Genomic DNA, 19,541 nt, shown 5'->3' with positions numbered 1-19,541 from the left:
CCAATCCATCTATCCATCCCACATAACTACTGCCTTTGCACAATTTCCTAGATCCTGTGCTGGTGATACAAAGTAATACTGCACAGGGCCTAAACTAAAAACAAAAACAAAAAAATAAACCTACAGTCTAAGAGTAGGGTCAGGGAATACTTTAAAATATAATTGGCCGGGCACAGTGGCTCACGCCTGTAATTCCAGCACTTTGGGAGGCCGAGATGGGCAGATCATTTGAGGTCAGGAGTTTGAGACCAGCCTGGCCAACATGGTGAAACCCTGTCTCTACTAAAAAATACAAAAGTTAGCCGGGTGTGGTGGCACGTGCCTGTAATCCCAGTTACTCAGAAGCCTAAGGCAGGAGAATCATTTGATCCTGGGAGGCAGAGGTTGCAGTGAGCCTAGATCGCGCCCCTGCACTACAGCCTAGGCAACAGTGCGAGACACCATCTCAAAATGTGTGTGTGTGTGTGTGTATATACATACACACACACACATATATATGCGCGCGCACACACACTCCAGCCTGCGCAACAGTGTGAAACACCATCTCAAAATATATATATACACATATATGTGTATATGTATATATAGATATATAAATTTATATATATATACACAAATTTGCATATGTATATAAAATTGTAAGTTGAGTGAGATGAGGGACATCTTCCATGTAAAAAGTGGGCAAAGAAGGAACAGATAAGTTCAATAGAGAGTGATAAGGGAACAAAGAAACGTGGCCCCTAACTCAGATGAGAGAAAGGAGAAAGGTTGGGGACGCTTCCCAGGGGAACTGATATCTCAGCGAAGTCCTAAAGAATTCTGAGGCGACTATTAATCAGAAGGAGTGGGAATAACCATCCCAGGTAGGAAGAATAATATGTTTCAAGGACTGGAGATAACAAAATGCTAGATCATTTTGTCACAATACATGTGGAACTGACACAAGTACTTTGGATTGTTTTAGACAAATAGTGTAAGGCAGGTGGTGATCTTAAAAATAATAATTAGAATATATTATGATTGTGGGTGAGTTTTATGTTCCTTATTAATTTTTGTTCCTTCCAAAATTTATCCATTCACAAAATCACACCCTTCTCTGGCCAAATAATTGCAAACATTTATAAGGACTTATTCTGTGTTTGAAACTATTCTAAAATCTTTATGTATATTAAGTGATTTTATCCACTTAACAACTCTACGAGGTAGGTACTATTATTGTTCCTATTTTAAAGATGAGGAATAGAGGCAGAGGGAGGTTATATAACATAACTGAATTATACAGGTAGTAGCAGAGCAGCATTTCTTAATTGGGGCATCTTACTCCAGAATCTCTGCTTTTATGTCCACTGTGCTCCTGCAAACCTTCTAATTCAAGAGCCTATTTTCATCTCTTTACTTCTGTAACTCACCTAAAAGTTGACCCAACAAATAATCAGAGACACAGTTAAATATTTTGGGAGAAGAATGTTTGTAACAGCAACATTTATAGTCATAAAATATAAGATAGAAAGTAACCTATATGTCTTACAATATGAATGTTTAATCATGGTATAGACCATTAGGCAAGCATTAGAAATTATGATCTAGAAGAAAAATAAATAACATGGGAAATGCTCAGTATAAAGGTCAAAGGTAAATGCAAAGATACAAACTATGATCCTAACAATGTGTTTGTGTGTGTTCGGAAAGGAAATCCACTAGTCAGACTGAGTTCCAATTCCAATCTTGACTCTGTCATTTATTACTTTTGTGACCTTGGGTAATAATTTCATCCCTCTTTACCCCAGTTTTCTCATCAGAAAATTGGGATGAGTTGTTGTAAGGCTTAAAAAATTCACACACACAAAATGCTTAAAATACTGGCTGGCAAGCACTTGACAGATACCAAAATACAGGAAACTATTTAAAAATTAGAACTGGATTGTACACATTCAGATGGTAGTTTAGTAAGTATTCTTTGTAGTCCAGGATCCAATACTTTGTAACTTCATCCAATTATTTTTCCCTTTTACAGTTGAAAAAATAATTTTAAGTTGAGAGAATGAGGGGCATTTTCCATTGCAAGTAGAAAGTATTTGCTTTCAGAATCTACTTTGTCAAATTATAAGACTTACTAAACACTTAAGCAAACACTGAAGGGTTATCAAAGTTTTCTTTTTAACCAGATACCTTCTCAAGGCTAGATTCTTGATATTTTACTTTGGTTCTTAAATTGTGAGGATTTAAAACTATTTAGAACTGTGTTTTCATGTCAGTTAGGATCAGTAAATTGAAGAAAATTACAAATTGGCTTCTGAAGAGCCTAAGGCCATACATAGTTTATTTCTCATCCATGTTTTGAAATTATCTTAATTATATTGGTTTTTAAACGTTAATTAAAAAAAATATAAGTGAGCAGTTTTAATAATAGCACCCATCTATTTTGCCTCAAAGTTTCATTTTTCTTTTTTTAATTAAGAGAATAATTATTTTTAATTGACAAGTAAAAATTGTATATATTTATGGTGTACAACATGTTTCAATATATGTACACATCATGGAGTGTCTAAATTGAGCTACTTAACATATGCATTATTTCACATATTTATTTGTAGTGAGAACACTTAAAATCTACTGTCATTAAGGAAATTCTTGAAGTCATCTTTGGACCCGGTCTCAGGAATAAAGCTACTGGTTCGGAGGCATGTGACTTTCAGTGCTCTGCCCAGAATCTTCAAAGTAGAATCAATGGCTTAAGCACTTTCTTAAGAAAACGCTGGAAAATCCTTGACCAAGGAAATTAGGTTATTTTGCTGCTCACACCATTAAGAATCTGGTTTCCTGGCAAGCTTTCATAGTCTCTCTCTCTCTCTCTCTCTCTCTGTGTGTGTGTGTGTGTGTGTGTGTGTGTGTCTCTCTCAGGTCTCCTATGTAAAAGCGATTGACATCTGGATGGCGGTGTGTCTTCTGTTTGTGTTTGCTGCCTTACTGGAATACGCAGCGGTGAACTTTGTCTCCAGGCAACACAAGGAGTTCCTGCGCCTCCGAAGAAGACAGAAGAGGCAGAATAAGGTATGATTGCCTCTCAGTTCAGACAATGTAGAGCTTAAGTTGGTTAACCAGGCAATATAATTCAGAAAACAGAAGAGCACACAATAAGCAAGAAGCCAAGGTTAATTTTTGTTCTGATTTGTCCTACTACACTGACTTAGGGCTCAGCTTAGGCCTTTAAAATTGGGGAGGACTGTCAGATTCAGCAAATAAAAATACATGTCATGGAATTAAACTGGAATTTCAGATAACAACAAACAATTTTTAGTATAAGCACATACCAAATATTGCACGGGACATACTTATACTAAAAATTGTTTATCGGAAATTTGGATGTAACTGGGCTCCCTGTATTTATCAAGCAACTCTAATTGGGGATATATACTCAATTTGACCAAGTTACTTTAAAATCCTGGTTCTTCTAAATATTGACTCTGTGTGTGTGTGTGTGTGTGTGTGTGTGTGTGTGTGTGTGTGTGTGTACATCACTGATCTGATTGAGTTTTTTTCATCAATTGCTCTGGCTTTATGTAAATTATTCCATACCCATGTAGATTGCAACATGATAAATCTAGTGAGACTGATCTTATGATCTCAACTTAAACTTTAGTGCAGAATCCTAAGCTTTACACTGTCCAGAGACTTGAGGTTTGAAATGCATAGCTCAAGATCTCCAGTCCTGTGGTTCCCAAACTTGCCTGCACATTAGAATTGCCTGGGGGTATTTTAAAAATCCCAAGCCTTAGACACAACCTTACACCAATTAAATCTCAATGTTAGGAGGGGCACCAGCCTCCGTATTTCTGCAGCTCCCCAGGCAATTCTGGTGTGCAGACATGCTTGGAAAACACTGTTCTGCTTTATAACCCAATCTTGTAGAGGCTATCAAAAGGCTTGCACCTGTTTTCCATTTCAAACTCTGGGAGAGAAACATACCCTTTGATATGGAGAATGTTACCTCCTGTAACAATACTGCTTGAGAACTAAAGTTAACATTTTATGTACAGTAGAGAGATTTTTCAAAATCTGTTCCAAAAAATATTTGATAAACTAATCCTGCTGGTGAAGTAATAGTTATATGCTACTCTGTTGGAATGAAAACAAAAATATTCCACAGTCACTATTAATGCTGCAAATACGTAGGTGTAAAGCTGAATATCTGTTGTGAGACATTGCTTATATTGAGGAGTTTATGTGGGTATGAGCTCACTGAGTTCTGACTGCATCCACTAAAAGGTTTCCTGCACATACTCTGGGCTGAAAGAGATAAATCTGTCCTGTTAGCTGCCCTGTCTCACTCTTCACTACCTCTCAGGAACATTTTGTCCTGCCATAGATAAGGAAAACAAGTAAACAAGCACAAATATCCTCTTTGCTGTACCTTACCTTTTAATGTTGTGCCTTTCTCAATTTTCTCCTCACTGCCTCCTTGTTGGTGCTATCGTTTCTTTAATCACATTCACAGAAGTTTGGCACACAGCAGCAAGAGTTCAGGATCACTTGTGCCACCCAGAAAATATTCTTACATGATGGTATTTCAACACAAAACAGTATAGAACTCATGCTGCAACCGCCTCAGTGGATGGTTTAAGTCCTTCAACAACTTCTTTTACATATGGTAATACTGCTCAGGTTTCCCAAACTTACCTTATCGTAACAAGACTCACCTAGGACCCCTCTGAAACATACTAATTCTCAGTAAAATTCCTTTCAGATGTTGATTTATAAAGTTGGGTGGAATACAAGAATCTGTACTCTTAATAAGCACTCTAGGTGATTCTTATGATGAGATAACTTTAAGAAACACTATCCTGGCTTACTGACTGCATGCTCTCCTAGACCAGAGATGGAAAATGGGTTTCATTTTGCTTCACAATTCTAAATAATTGTTAGGGAATTTTTAAATTACTGTGTGAAGGATTCTTAGACTGTACCTGGGCTCTGTGGGAATGAGATCTGTCATCAATTAGCAATGTCTGGCATTACATAATAACAGATATTAAAGACTAATTTTTTAAAAAGTATAACTAGCAAACAAGTGGGGGTGGATATGGAATAATAAAAAGACAAAATCAATCTAAAAGAAAGAGGGAATGCAGAACAAGACAGACAAAGAGAAAGCAAATAGAGAAGTGATAGATTAAACCCAAATATATTATAAATACAGTGAAGGAAAATAGAATAAATACCTCTATTAAAAGACAAACATTTTCAGATTAAATTAAAAAATAAACCTCAACTCTAGTCTGCCTCCAATAGGCACACCTATAATATCAAGACACAGAAAGCTTCAAAGTAACTGTGGATAAAGATATATCATGCTAACGCTAACCAAATAAAGCCAGTTTAGCTCCATTAATATTAGATAAAGTAGACTTTAAGACCAAAATTATTACTAGAAATAGAGATATTTCATAATTAAAAGGATCATTTCAATAGGGGGATGTGATTACTATAGATACGTATACAACGAATAACATGGCCTCAGAATACACCAAGTTTAAACTGACAAATATAAAGAAGAAATAGACAAACTCACACTCATAGTGAGGAATTTTAACATACCTCTCTTAGCAACTGATAGAAAAAAAAGCAGACAAAAAGATCAGTAAGGATATAAAATATTTAACGACATAATTAACAAACTACACCCTCAAATGCAGTAAACACATACTTTTCAAGTCAGAAGAAACATTTTGGTACATTTACCATGAGATGGACCATAACGCACTTCATATCAAACCACTGAAATCATATTATCTGATTAAATAGAATTAGGCTAAAAATCAATGGTACAAAGATGACTAGAACATCTCTATAAATTGGGAAATAGCCAAATACTTCTGAAATAATTCAGGAGTCAAAAAGAATTCACATTGGAAGTTAGAAAATATTTTGAATTGAAAGATAAATTGTACATATCAAAATATATGAACTGAGCTAAAGCCATGCTTAGTGAAAAATGTATACTTCAAATGCATTTTATAAAGATAGAAAGTGAAAATTGATTATCTAAGAATCTATTTCATGGAGATAGAATGAAGAATAAGAAATTAAATCCAAAAAGTGTAGAAGGAGTGAAAAAAACACAAAGAGCAAAAATTAATAAAATATAAGAATGGTCCATTGAGTTTACTGATTATCTTGTCATGGATATTTTCAAATCAGCATTTGGGAAGAAACCAGATTGCAGTAGTTTAAAGTAGGTGAGGATATGGAATAAGCAAGTATAGATTACTTGAGAATCTAGCTCTCAAAGGGAGAGAGACGGGGTAAAACAAATTTCTGCACAATCTCACTTCCTGTCATGATTAGACTACTCACAGGTTAAATATACATATTTATTCATTCAACCATTCAACAAATGTTTATTGAGCACCTACTATGCTTAAACATGGAAACCTGTGAATATAGTAGAGAATGAGAGGGACAAAAAAGTGGAAAATGAGGTTGAAGAATAGGTAATTGCAAGATTTATTTGCAGGCCAGTATAAAGGACTTTATTTTATCCTAAGTGATTGGAATCCACTAGTTAGTTTCAATATAGCAAATAGGTTATTGAGTGGATAGTTGTGGTGTCAAGAGTAGCAGCAGATAAGTTAGGAGGCTATTGTAGAACTATAGGTGGAGATGTTGATGGCTTAGATTATGGTATTGGTCATAAGAATAAAGGAAAGTGATTAGGTTCAGGAATCTTTCATTTGTTCCACAAAAATTTATTTACTTCTTACTATGTGCCAGGCACTGTGTAAATCCTCAGAATACATTGCTTCACAGGACAGGAAAAAAATGCAACCTTTTGATGAAACTTACATTCTAGTGGTTATGCTTTGGAGGTAAAACCAATAGGTCATGCTGATGCATTTTATGTGAAGAGGTGAGAAAATGAATTGAATATGACTCACAGATTTTTGGCTTAAGCAACTGGGTAGGTAGTGTTACCATTTATTAAGATGGGGACTATTGTGACAAGTGCAGATTTGGAGTGGAACTCGAGTCATATTTTTATGCTCTTAAATTCAGATGCCCATGAGACATCTCAGTAGAGTTAGCAAGTAATTAGATAGAAATATGTGCTCAAGAAAGGGATAACATCTGGAAATGTATATTTGGCAGTGACCAGCAAACAGATACTGTTTTAAATCCACAAAACTAAGTGAGATTACACATTGAGATAATACAAACAAAAAAAGTTAAACATAGAAAATCACAGGTTCCGTAAACATAAAACAAAAAGAAAAGAAAGACTGAGCAGTCTTGCTGTTGAGCATTTAAATGCTCATAATTGAGTGTTTGTCATTTTTTGTATGATATAAAACCATTTTAACAATGTTTTATTGTTTGATAAAACTTTTTTTACTTTGCAATAGTCAACATTATAGAGTTGTAATGTCTGTCAGTGCCACTTGCCACTATCAAACTTGGCCTTGTTTGAATTAAATTAAGTGAATTACCTAATAACAATGAAGATACTGTTCTTATCTCAATTTACAGATGAGGAAACAAATGCAAAAAGAAAATAGGGTGAGGCAAGGTGAAGCAAATAGGGTGAGGCAAGGTGAAGCAAATAGGGTGAGGCAAGTGAGTCACACAAGTACAGGGTCAGATCCTGTTTTATTTTTTATTTAGTGTTTTGTTCAACATGGATTTTTCGTATTAATAATGATATTTTAAAACATTACATTAAATATCATTTGAGTACTGGAGTTTTGGGTACCTCCTCAAATTTTGCCCCTGAGGCCTCACTTGTTTTCTCCTAGTTTGGGGCCCACCTAGTCATGAACTACTAAATTAATTTTCACAGAAATACACTGTGGCCTGAGTTAAATTTTTTTTTAATCATTTAAAAATGTTCAATATTTTGGCCAGGAGCGGTGGCTCACACTTGTAATCCCAGCACTTTGGGAGGCCGAGGTGAGTGGATCAACTGAGGTCAAGAGTTCGAGACCAGCCTGGCCAACATGTGAAACCCAGTCTCTACTAAAAATACAAAAATCAGCCAGGCATGGTGGCATGCACCTGTGGTCCCAGGAACTCATGAGGCTGAGGCAGGAGAATCGTTTGAACCTGGGAGGTGGAGATTGCAGTGAGCCGAGAACACGCCACTGTACTCCAGCCTGGGCAACAGAGCGAGACTCCATCTCAAAAAAAAAAAAGTAAATATTCCCAAGGCAATATGTCATCTCTTTAATTTCCTACTGAGAAACTGACCTCTAAAATAACATACAGGTTGATGTTTTAGAAGGTATAACAAAAAATAAGAGCAGATCATCTCCCAAAAAGACAATGGCATTAAGCTTTATTCAAGGACGGTATTTATTGAGAGAACACCTGAGATTACATTTACATGCATGGGAAGAGTGTCTGGTGTTTACTGAGCAATCAAGTTATCAAATGGGGTCACTTTCAAGGAGTTGCCAGGCAATGTGCAACTAGGTGTATTTGCTTTGATTATCTTTTCTAGGTTTTGCAAAGCAGCCACTGTCAATTTTATCAAAACAGAGTTTCTCAGAAACAATCACGCCCAGATCTTCCCTGACAGAACTAGCCAACTCCAGTCTATTACAAGCTGATGCCCCAGGTCTAGGCAATAAAACTCTATTTTAATGTTATCTCCTCAGCTCCAATAAGAAATATGTGCACCATGTGAAGTTATAACAACTTCTCTACAATGCAGCCTCACCTGCATTTATCTCCCACTTTCATTTTATATCTGACTGCATCATACCTTACTTCTGGCATTGTGCGTAATTTCAGATGTTTCCAGTTACCCAGATAGCCCTGACTTCTTTTTGGTCAGCTACTAAATAGAAATTGTGGCTGCTTGAGAACATGGTTATGGCATGTAGGCCACCTAATGACAAGTTGCCTTTTACTTATTTTTCTTCTATTTTGTTTTTAATTGACACATAATAAATAGTTGTATATACTTATGGGGTACAATGTGAGGTTTTGAGGTTTTATACATTGTATTATGATCAAATCAGGATAATTACTGTATCAATCACATGAAACACTTATTTCTTCACCAAATCATCTCTTCTAGATATTTTGAAATAAACAATACATTATCATTAACCATTTTCACCCAACTGTGCAATAGAAGACCAGAACTTATTCCTCCTATCTAACTGTTAACATAGTACCCACTGACTAACTTCTCATCTCTTCCGCCCCCTCATTTTCTGTAGGCACTGATAACCACTATTATACCCTCTAACCCCATGAGATCAAAATTTTTAGATTCCACATATGAGTGAGATCATGTCTTTGCAGGGACATGGATGGAGCTGCAGGCCATTATCCTCAGCAAACTAACGTAAGAACAGAAAACCAAATAACACTTATTCTCACTTATAAGTGGGAGCTGAATGATGAGACTGCATAGACACAGAGGGGAACAACACACACTGGGGTCTTCTGGAGGGTGGAGGGTGGAAGGGCAGACAGGATCAGCTAAAACTAGTGGGTACTAGGCTTAAGACCTGGGGTGATGAAATAATCTGTACAACAGACCCCCATGACACAAGTTTACCTGTGTTAACAAACCTGCACTTTTACCCCTGAACTTAAAGTTTAAAAAAATGAATAATATAAAATAAAAAGCTGCTTGTTTTGAACAACTATGTGCCAACAAATTAGAAAACCCTGAAGAAATCGATAAATTCCTGGACACATAGAGCCTATCAAAAGTGAATCACAAAGAAACAGAAAACAAAAACAGACCAATAATCCAGATTTTAGCCTCAAACCCCAACGCAATGGCCCAGGCAGGAGAACAATTTAGAAGTCCTTATTCTTCCACTTGGTAGGCCCGTAAGCCCCATACTGTCTATTTCCTCTCCAATGTTCTAAGGGTTTTAGATCTTCTCTTTCCAGTGATACAGCAAGCCCAACTGGTGAAGGCTAGAAGACAAGGACCCGGTGTCAGTGGTCACCTGGGAGTGGATCATTTAAATCCATGGGGTTTCACCTCCAGAAAGTACAATTCAATCCATGTTTAGAATCTCTCCAGTTAGACCAGCACTTCTATTCTTTGGGAGTAAAATCTCTGTCCTCTCTTATTGGAGACATCCCTTCAAATACTTAAGCATGGAGAGCTGGTAGGTCTTCTTGAATCTCTGCTAAATTGATCTAGCCCTTTCTATGATATGGCTAACAGCCCCTCACCATGCTGGTTACCCTATCTACAGTTTGCTAATGGGCATCTTGACGTATAAGTCACAGAATTTGAAAGGTTGTCTAGGTATGATCAATATATAACATGAAACAGCAGTAGTATCCCCTATCTTTATCTGGACTTTTGAATACTTTTAATAGAGCACTAAATTACAGTATTGCTTTTAAGTAGTCTGATTCTATGATTGGCTCATTTTGACCTTGCTAATTCTTATTAAACTCCCAGGTTTTTTTTTTCTATTATTAACATGAATAGCTATCAAGTTATCCCCTCTTGATTATGTTCTTGATTTTTTTTCTAACCTAAATAAAGGACTTTATATTTATTCCTATAAATTTTTATTTTGTTGGATTTGGCCATTGTTCTAGATTATAGTAATCTTTGTGATATTGATTCAGTCATTTGGAAAATTAGGTGTCACTTCAAGATGTGTACCATAGGCAAATAAGTGTCAATGCCCTTTAGCCAAAGACCACCAGGAACAAACTTGTAGTTAAACAAAGTGGGTTTACTACTCTTTGCAGTGAGGGAGAACACATAGAATGAGGGATGGGGGTGCTGATCTCTACCTATAAATTGGTTGATTTGAAGGGGAAAAGTTAAGGAAGCAGGAGTTTACTCTAGATCAGATACTGTCAGCAAGTGGGGGAAATTCAATAACCTCAATCAATCTTATCTATAGAAAGGCCGACTAGAATGAGAATAAAACTGTAATTGGTTAAAAAACAAAGTGGCAGGAATTTTAACCAAGAGAGAAGGATGTTTAGTATTTTGTAAGTAGCACAGTGATCTTGTTTTGTCTGTGCTTAAACAAAATCATGAAGTGGCCTTGTTTTGTCTCACTTTACCAAGGTTTTAGACCAACTTTGTCTAAGGCAACTTGGATTGTGGTTTTCTCCTCCTAAAATGAAGGGGCTAAATTGTCAACATTGAAATAGAGGCTTTATAATGTCACAGTGCTGTGACTTTGGTAGGCAGTTTAATTAAAAGTAAAACCTCTCTGTACCTCAGTTTCAGAGGTACAGAAATGAATAATATTTACCTTATAGAACTGTGGTAAAAATGAGCTTTCCTGAATAAAGCTCATAAAACAGGCCCTGGCACTTAGTAAGTTCTATGTTTAGTGATTGCTCATTTTGTGTCCACTGTCTCTACCACATAGGTATGTAGCAAACTCTGGGTCATAAAGGTTTTTGTGTTCAATTTATTGGGGAACATGTTATACAAATCAAAATCAAGTATCTTAGAATAACTACAATAGCTCTTCCACTTCTACTCCTCTTATCTTTCTTCCACAAAGGGAAATTAGATTGCATGGCAAAATATGGCCTATATACAACTTTTTAAATAATTTTATTCATAGGAATAAAATAATGACTTTGTGTTTTCACTCTGCAGTGTCTAAACAAGAGAGAAGTAGACTAAGCTAGGTCTTAAATGCATGGAAACCTTCTTCTAATGTAGAGAATCCATTAAGATCCTTCAAACCCAATTAGAATGTAAATGGACTTTGAAAGAAGGCTGTTGGAATGCAGATGTCACTACCACTAAGTCTAATCAACAAACAAATCTAAGCAAATGAAGAACTCATTGAATTATAATTAGAGTAGGGTCAACTTGGAGAATCCTGCTTAAGGCTTCTTACCCTTTTCTCTTCCTCTCCAAAAGCTTAGAGCAATAGTTCTCAACCTAGGGCAATTTTGCCCCCAGGGGACATTTGACAATGTCTGGAGACCTGTTTGGCTGTCACACCTGGGAAGGGGAGCTACTAGCATCTAATAGGTAGAGAGCAGGGATGTGGCTAAACCTCCTGGGATATACAAGACAGCTGCCCACACAAAAAATTGCCAAGGTGTAATGCTGATAGTGCTGCAGTGGAGAAACCCTGGTTTAGAGCATTGTCAGGCTATACTTCTTGATATGCAACAGTCTCAATTGTTTTCTCTTTCTTGTATGCAAATCATGTCTCACCTGAAAACATTATCTGCACATCATCAGGAGAGCTCTTTCAGTTCTGCTACCCTCAAAGTGAACTCTTCCTGTAAGATTTGTACACAGGTGGAGCCCACCGGGTGATGGCTTGTTGTCTTTCCCTTATAAAAGGCAAATTCTACCCATCAGCCTGTCTTTGAAATTTGGTTTCTTTATCCAAATGTATGTTCAATCGAGTATGAAGGAAAGCTCCATCTGACTGGCTTCATTTATCAAGACATAAATCATGTGGATCCACACACCACATGTCCTAAGAAAACAGATTTATGACACTATGCTTCATGTATGAAGTAAGGCAGGGTCCACATCTGGAAAATATTAGGTGCAGACTCCGAATTAATATCCAGATTCTGTGAGATGGAGAGACTTCTACGTGGGTAGGAAAAACAATGTTATTTATTACACCTATTTAGGAAATGTTCAGTAGTGTGGAAAGTCATAATGAAAGCTTACTTTTAGGATTAATACCTGGATGTATGTGATTCAACAGGTACACACAATGATGTTTAGTGTAAAAAGAAAAAGACAGTGGGACAGCATTAAATAGAAGAACAGTGGTTTCAACCATTCTAGAAGGAATCCAGTGGAAACATTTTTATTTGGTTTGTTACTAAAACTGGGAGAAGGCATATAAGAAGCTTCACTATTTAAAACAGCAATAAGCACAGGAATTGAGAATAACCCATAATAAGCACACTTGTCTAGTTGCAGAAAACAATTAACAGTTCACAGACTTGCGCTGGTACAGACCACACCTTGAGCATCCTGCTCTAGACCAATGCTTCTCAAACTTTGGTGCAAATGAGAATCACCTGGAGGCATAGAGCGACCCCCCCCCCCCTTAAAATACCTTTAGTAATAGCAATACTATAATCATCCTCCATACCTTTGCTACTAATATGTCCATAGTCATATCCAAAACATTAACCCCAGTGATCAATTCCATTTTGGAAAATTGGCCATTGAAAGATTAACAAACAGAGAATAAAATGTTTTGTAAAAGATGTTTAGACTCAAAATCCCTATAGGTCTCCTTTTTCCTTGTCCTTGGAAAGGAAGCTCCATAATCATAACTCTTATTTTTTTTTCCTTTCAAGAAGAACATAGTGAAATGGTGTGTGTTCTCTTTTATTATTTAACATATTTTCCATGTTCTGCCACCTGTTTGCACAAGGTGTTTAAATAAGATTTCACAGGTCATTAATTAAAGCAACAACTGCTTCCTTAGCAAGCATGATGTTGAAAACGTTGTAACTGCCTCCCCAGGGAAGCCAAAGGTGTGTTTGCTTTTTATCTTAAAGGTTGAGGAGTTTAGATGAGGCTTTAACAGACTTGTATGGATAAGGATTTGGACTTTATTATGAAAGTGATTATGAATAAATAAATGTCATGGTACTTTGTAATTGACTATACCTAGGATATAGAGCTGGTGCTTGTCAGGGACAAAAAGACCTGAAGTTTTTTTTTTTTTCGTTCCCATGAAACTTTTAATACCATCACTGTATATACATGTACATAGTGTTTTACATGGTCTCAAACAGCATAAAATGAAATCATACTGTATACATTCTTCTGCAATATGTTTTTATCCCTTAACATTATATTTTTGAGATTTATCCATGTTGATATGGTTAGCTTTAGTGCATTAATTTTAACTGCATGGTATCTACTGCATCACTATATAAGAAGATGGGAATTTTTTTCTTATTATACTTTAAGTTCTAGGGTACATGTGCACAATGTGCAGGTTTGTTACATATGTATACATGTGCCATGTTGGTGTGCTGCACCCACTAACTCATCATTTACATTAAGTATGTCTCCTAATGCTATCCCTTCCCCCTTCCCTCTCCCCCCTCCCCACATTAGGGCCTGGTGTGTGATGTTCCCCTTCCCAAGTCCAAGTGATCTCATTGTTCAATTCCCATCTATGAGTGAGAACATGCGGTATTTGGTTCTCTGTTCTTGTGAGAGTTTGCTGAGAATGATGGTTTCCAGCTGCATCCATGTTCCTACAAAGGACACGAACTCATCCTGTTTTATGGCTGCATAGTATTCCATGGTGTATATGTGTCACATTTTCTTAATCCAGTCTGTCACTGATGGACATTTGGGTTGATTCCAAGTCTTTGCTATTGTGAATAGTGCTGCAATAAACATACGTGTGCATGTGTCTTTATAGCAGCATGATTTATAATCCTTTAGGTATATCCCCAGTAATGGGATGGCTGGGTCATATGGTACATCTAGTTCTAGATCCCTGAGGAATTGCCACACTGTTTTCCACAATGGTTGAACTAGTTTACAGTCCCACCAACAGTGTAAAAGAGTTCCTATTTCTCCACATCCTCTCCAGCACCTGTTGTTTCCTGACTTTTTAATGATTGCCATTCTAACTGGTGTGAGATGGTATCTCATTGTGGTTTTGATTTGCATTTCTCTGATGGAGAGTGATGATGAGCATTTTTTCATGTATCTGTTGGCTGTATGAATGTCTTCTTTTGAGAAGTGTCTGTTTATATCCTTTGCCCACTTTTTGATGGGGTTGTTTCTTTCTCAGAAATTTGATTAAGTTCTTTATAGGTTCTGGATATTAGCGCTTTGTCAGATGAGTAGATTGCAGAAATGTTCTCCCATTCTGTAGGTTGCCTGTTCACTCTGATGGTAGTTTCTTTTGCTGTGCAGAAGCTCTTTAGTTTAATGAGATCCCATTTGTCAATTTTGGCTTTTGTTGCCATTGCTTTTGGTGTTTTAGACATGAAGTCCTTGCCCATGCCTATGTCCTGAATGGTATTACCTAGGTTTTCTTCTAGGGTTTTTATGGTATTAGGTCTAACATTTAAGTCTCTAATCCATCTTGAATTAATTTTCATATAAGGAGTAAGGAAAAGATCCAGTTTCAGCTTTCTACTTATGGCTAGCCAATTTTCCCAGCACCATTTCTTAAGTAGGGAATCCTTTCTCCATTTCTTGTTTTTGTCAGGTTTGTCAAAGATCAGATGGCTATAGATGTGTGGTATTATTTCTGAGGGCTCTGTTCTGTTCCATTGGTCTATATCTCTGTTTTGGTACCAGTACCATGCTGTTTTGGTTACTGTAGCCTTGTAATATAGTTTGAAGTCAGGTAGTGTGATGCCTCCAGCTTTGTTCTTTTGGCTTAGGATTGTCTTGGCAATTTGGGCTCTTTTTTGGTTCCATATGAACTTTAAAGCAGTGTTTTCCAATTCTGTGAAGAAAGTCATTGGTAGCTTAATGGGGATGGCATTGAATCTATAAATTACCTTGGGCAGTATGGCCATTTTCACGATATTGATTCTTCCTATCCATGAGCATGGTATGTTCTTCCTTCTGTTTGTGTACTCTTTTATTTCACTGAGCAGTGGTTTGTAGTTCTCCTTGAAGAGGTCCTTTACATCCCTTGTAAGTTGGATTCCTAGGTATTTTATTCTCTTTGAAGCTATTGTGAATGGGAGTTCATTCATGATTTGGCTCTCTGTTAGTCTGTTACTGGTGTATAAGAATGCTTGTGATTTTTGCACATTGATTTGGTATCCTGAGACTTTGCTGAAGTTGCTTATCAGCTTAAGGAGATTTTGGGCTGAGACAATGGGGTTTTCTAAATATACAATCATGTCATCTGCAAACAGGGACAATTTGACTTCTTCTTTTCCTAACTGAATACCCTTGATTTCTTTCTCTTGCCTGATTGCCCTAGCCAGAACTTCCAACACTATGTTGAATAGGAGTGGTGAGAGAGGGCATCCCTGTCTCGTGCCAGTTTTCAAAGGGAATTTTTCCAGTTTTTGCCCATTCAGTATGATATGGGCTGTGGGTTTGTCATAAATAGCTCTTATTATTTTGAGATATGTTCCATCAATACCAAATTTATTGAGAGTTTTTAGCATGAAGGGCTGTTGAATTTTGTCAAAGGCCTTTTCTGCATCTATTGAGATAATCATGTGGTTTTTGTCTTTGTTTCTGTTTATATGCTGGATTATGTTTATTGATTTGCGAATGTTGAACCAGCCTTGCATCCCAGGGATGAAGCCCACTTGATCATGGTGGATAAGCTTTTTGATGTGCTTCTGGATTCGGTTTGCCAGTATTTTATTGAGGATTTTTGCATCAATGTTCATCAGGGATATTGGTCTAAAATTCTCTTTTTTTGTTGTGTCTCTGCCAGGCTTGGTATCAGGATGATGCTGGCCTCATAAAATAAGTGAGGAAGGATTCCCTCTTTTTCTATTGATTGGAATAGTTTCAGAAGGAATGGTACCAGCTCCTCCTTGTACCTCTGGTAGAATTTGGCTGTGAATCTGTCTAGTCCTGGACTTTTTGGTTGGTAGGCTGTTAATTATTGCCTCAATTTCAGAGCCTGCTATTGGTCTATTTAGGGATTCAACTTCTTCCTGGTGTAGTCTTGGGAGAGTGTAAGTGTCCAGGAAATTATCCATTTCTTTTAGGTTTTCTAGTTTATTTGTGTAGAGGTGTTTATAGTATTCTCTGATGGTAGTTTGTATTTCTGTGGGGTCGGTGGTGATATCCCCTTTATCATTTTTTATTGCGTCTATTTGATTCTTCTTTTCTTCTTTATTAGTCTTGCTAGCGGTCTATCAATTTTGTTGATCTTCTCAAAAAATCAGCTCCTGGATTTATTGATTTTTTGGAGGGTTTTTTGTGTCTCTATCTCCTTCAGTTCTGCTCTGATCTTAGTTATTTCTTGCCTTCTGCTAGCTTTCGAATGTGTTTGCTCTTGCTTCTCTAGTTCTTTTAATAGTGATGTTAGGGTGTCAATTTTAGAACTTTCCAGCTTTCTCTTGGGGGCATTTAGTGCTATAAATTTCCCTCTACACACTGCTTTAAATGTGTCCCAGAGATTCTGGTATGTTGTGTCTTTGTTCTCATTGGTTTCAAAGAACATCTTTATTTCTGCCTTCATTTCGTTATGTACCCAGTAGTCATTCAGGAGCGGGTTGTTCAGTTTCCATGTAGTTGAGCGGTTTTGATTGAGTTTCTTAGTCCTGAGTTCTAGTTTGATTGCACTGTGGTCTGAGAGACAATTTGTTATAATTTCTGTTCTTTTACATTTGCTGAGGAGTGCTTTACTTCCAACTATGTGGTCAATTTTGGAATAAGTGTGATGTGGTGCTGAGAAGAATGTATATTCTGTTGATTTGGGGTGGGGAGTTCTGTAGATGTCTATTAGGTTTGCTTGGTGCAGAGTTGAGTTCAATTCCTGGATATCCTTCTTGACTTTCTGTCTCATTGTTCTGTCTAATGTTGACAGTGGGGTGTTAAAGTCTCCCATTTTTATTATATGGGAGTCTAAGTCTCTTTGTAAGTCTCTAAGGACTTGCTTTATGAATCTGGGTGCTCCTGTATTGGGTGCATATATATTTAGGATAGTTAGCTCTTCCTGATGAATTGATCCCTTTACCATTATGTAATGGCCTTCTTTGTCCCTTTTGATCTTTGATGGTTTAAAGTCTGTTTTATCAGAGACTAGGATTGCAACCCCTGCTATTTTTTTGTTTTCCATTTGCTTGGTAGATCTTCCTCCATCCCTTTATTTTGAGCCTATGTGTGTCTCTGCATGTGAGATGTGTCTCCTGAATGCAGCACACTGATGGGTCTTGACTCTTTATCCAATTTGCCAGTCTGTTTCTTTTAATTGGACCATTTAGTCCATTTACATTTAAGGTTAATATTGTTATGTGTGAACTTGATCCTGTCATTATGATATTAGCTGGTTATTTTGCTCGCTAGTTGATGCAGTTTTTTCCTAGCATCGATGGACTTTACGTTTTGACATGTTTTTGCAATGGCTGGTACCAGTTGTTCCTTTCCATGTTTAGTGCTTCCTTCAGGATCTCTTGTGGGCAGGCCCAGTGGTGACAAAATCTCTAAGCATTTGCTTGTCTGTAAAGGATTTTATTTCTCCTTCACTTATGAAACTTAGTTTGGCTGGATATGAAATTCTGGGTTGAAAATTCTTTTCTTTAAGAATGTTGAATATTGGCCCCCACTCTCTTCTGGCTTGCAGAGTTTCTGCCGAGAGATCTGCTGTTAGTCTGATGGGTTTCCCTTTGTGGGTAACCCGACCTTTCTCCCTGGCTGCCCTTAACATTTTTTCCTTCATTTCATCTTTGGTGAATCTGACAATTACGTGTCTTGGAGTTGCTCTTCTCGAGAAGTATCTTTGTGGTGTTCTCTGTATTTCCTGAATTTGAATGTTGGCCTGCCTTACTAGGTTGGGAGAGTTCTCCTGGATGATATCCTGCAGAGTGTTTTCCAACTTGGTTCCATTTTCCCTGTCACTTTCAGGCACACCAATCAGACGTAGATTTGGTCTTTTCACATAATCCCGTATTTCTTGGAGGCTTTGTTCATTTCTTTTTACTCTTTTTTCTCTACAATTCTCTTCTCGCTTCATTTCATTCATTTGATCTTCAATTGCTGATACTCTTTCTTCCAGATGATCGAGTCAGTTACTGAAGCTTGTGCATTTGTCATGTAGTTCTTGTGTTATGGTTTTCATCTCTATCAGTTCTTTTAAGGACTTCTCTAGATTTATTATACTAGTTAGCCTTTTGTCAAATCTTTTTTCAAGGTTTTTAGTTTCTTTGTGCTGGTTACGTAGTTGCTCCTTTAGCTCTGAGAAGTTTGATGGACTGAAGTCTTCTCTCAACTTGTCAAAGTTATTCTCCATCCAGCTCTGTTCCATTGCTGGCGATGAGCTGTGTTCCTTTGGAGGGGGAGATGCACTCTGATTTTTTGAATTTCCAGCTTTTCTGCACTGCTTTTTCCCCATCTTTGTGGTTTTATCTGCCTTTGGTCTTTGATGATGGTGACGTACTGATGGGGTTTTGGTGTGGGTGTCCTTTCTGTTTGTTAGTTTTCCTTCTAACAATCAGGACCCTCAGCTGTAGGTCTGTTGGAGTTTGCTTGAGGTCCACTCCAGACCCTGTTTGCCTGGGTATCAGCAGCAGAGGCTGCAGAAGATAGAATATTGCTGAACAGCGAGTGTTGCTGTCTGATTCTTGCTCTGGAAGCTTCGTCTCCGGGGTGTACCCAGCCATGTGAGGTGTGAGGTGTCAGTCTGCACCTAGTGGGGGATGTCTCCATTAGGCTACTCAGGGGTCAGGGGCCCACTTGAGCAGGCAGTCTGTCTGTTCTAAGATCTCAACCTCCTTGCTGGGAGATCCACTGCTCTCTTCAAAGCTGTCAGAAGGGGGCATTTACCTCTGCCAAGGTTTCTGCTGCTTTTTGTTTAGCTATGCCCTGTCCCCAGAGGAGGAGTCTACAGAGGCAGGCCAGCCTCCTTGAACTGTGGTGGGCT

At 37.4% G+C, this 19,541-nt stretch overlaps 1 protein-coding gene across 3 annotated transcripts in view; it reads left to right on the top strand.

The window, feature by feature from the left end:
- Positions 1-19,541, top strand: part of GLRA2 (glycine receptor alpha 2) — a 220,310-nt gene that overhangs the window by 164,738 nt on the left and 36,031 nt on the right. For all 3 annotated transcript variants that reach the window (XM_007991077.3, XM_007991076.3, XM_073013864.1), the window contains one exon: positions 2,902-3,051. In XM_007991077.3, coding sequence (XP_007989268.1) covers positions 2,902-3,051 — 150 coding nt within the window. The remainder of the gene's footprint in view (positions 1-2,901; positions 3,052-19,541) is intronic.

Source organism: Chlorocebus sabaeus, chromosome X (assembly GCF_047675955.1).
Source record: "Chlorocebus sabaeus isolate Y175 chromosome X, mChlSab1.0.hap1, whole genome shotgun sequence".
NCBI lineage: Eukaryota > Metazoa > Chordata > Mammalia > Primates > Cercopithecidae > Chlorocebus > Chlorocebus sabaeus.
The sequence above is the reverse complement of the archived record's forward strand: the minus strand, read 5'-3'. Positions and strand labels throughout refer to the sequence as shown.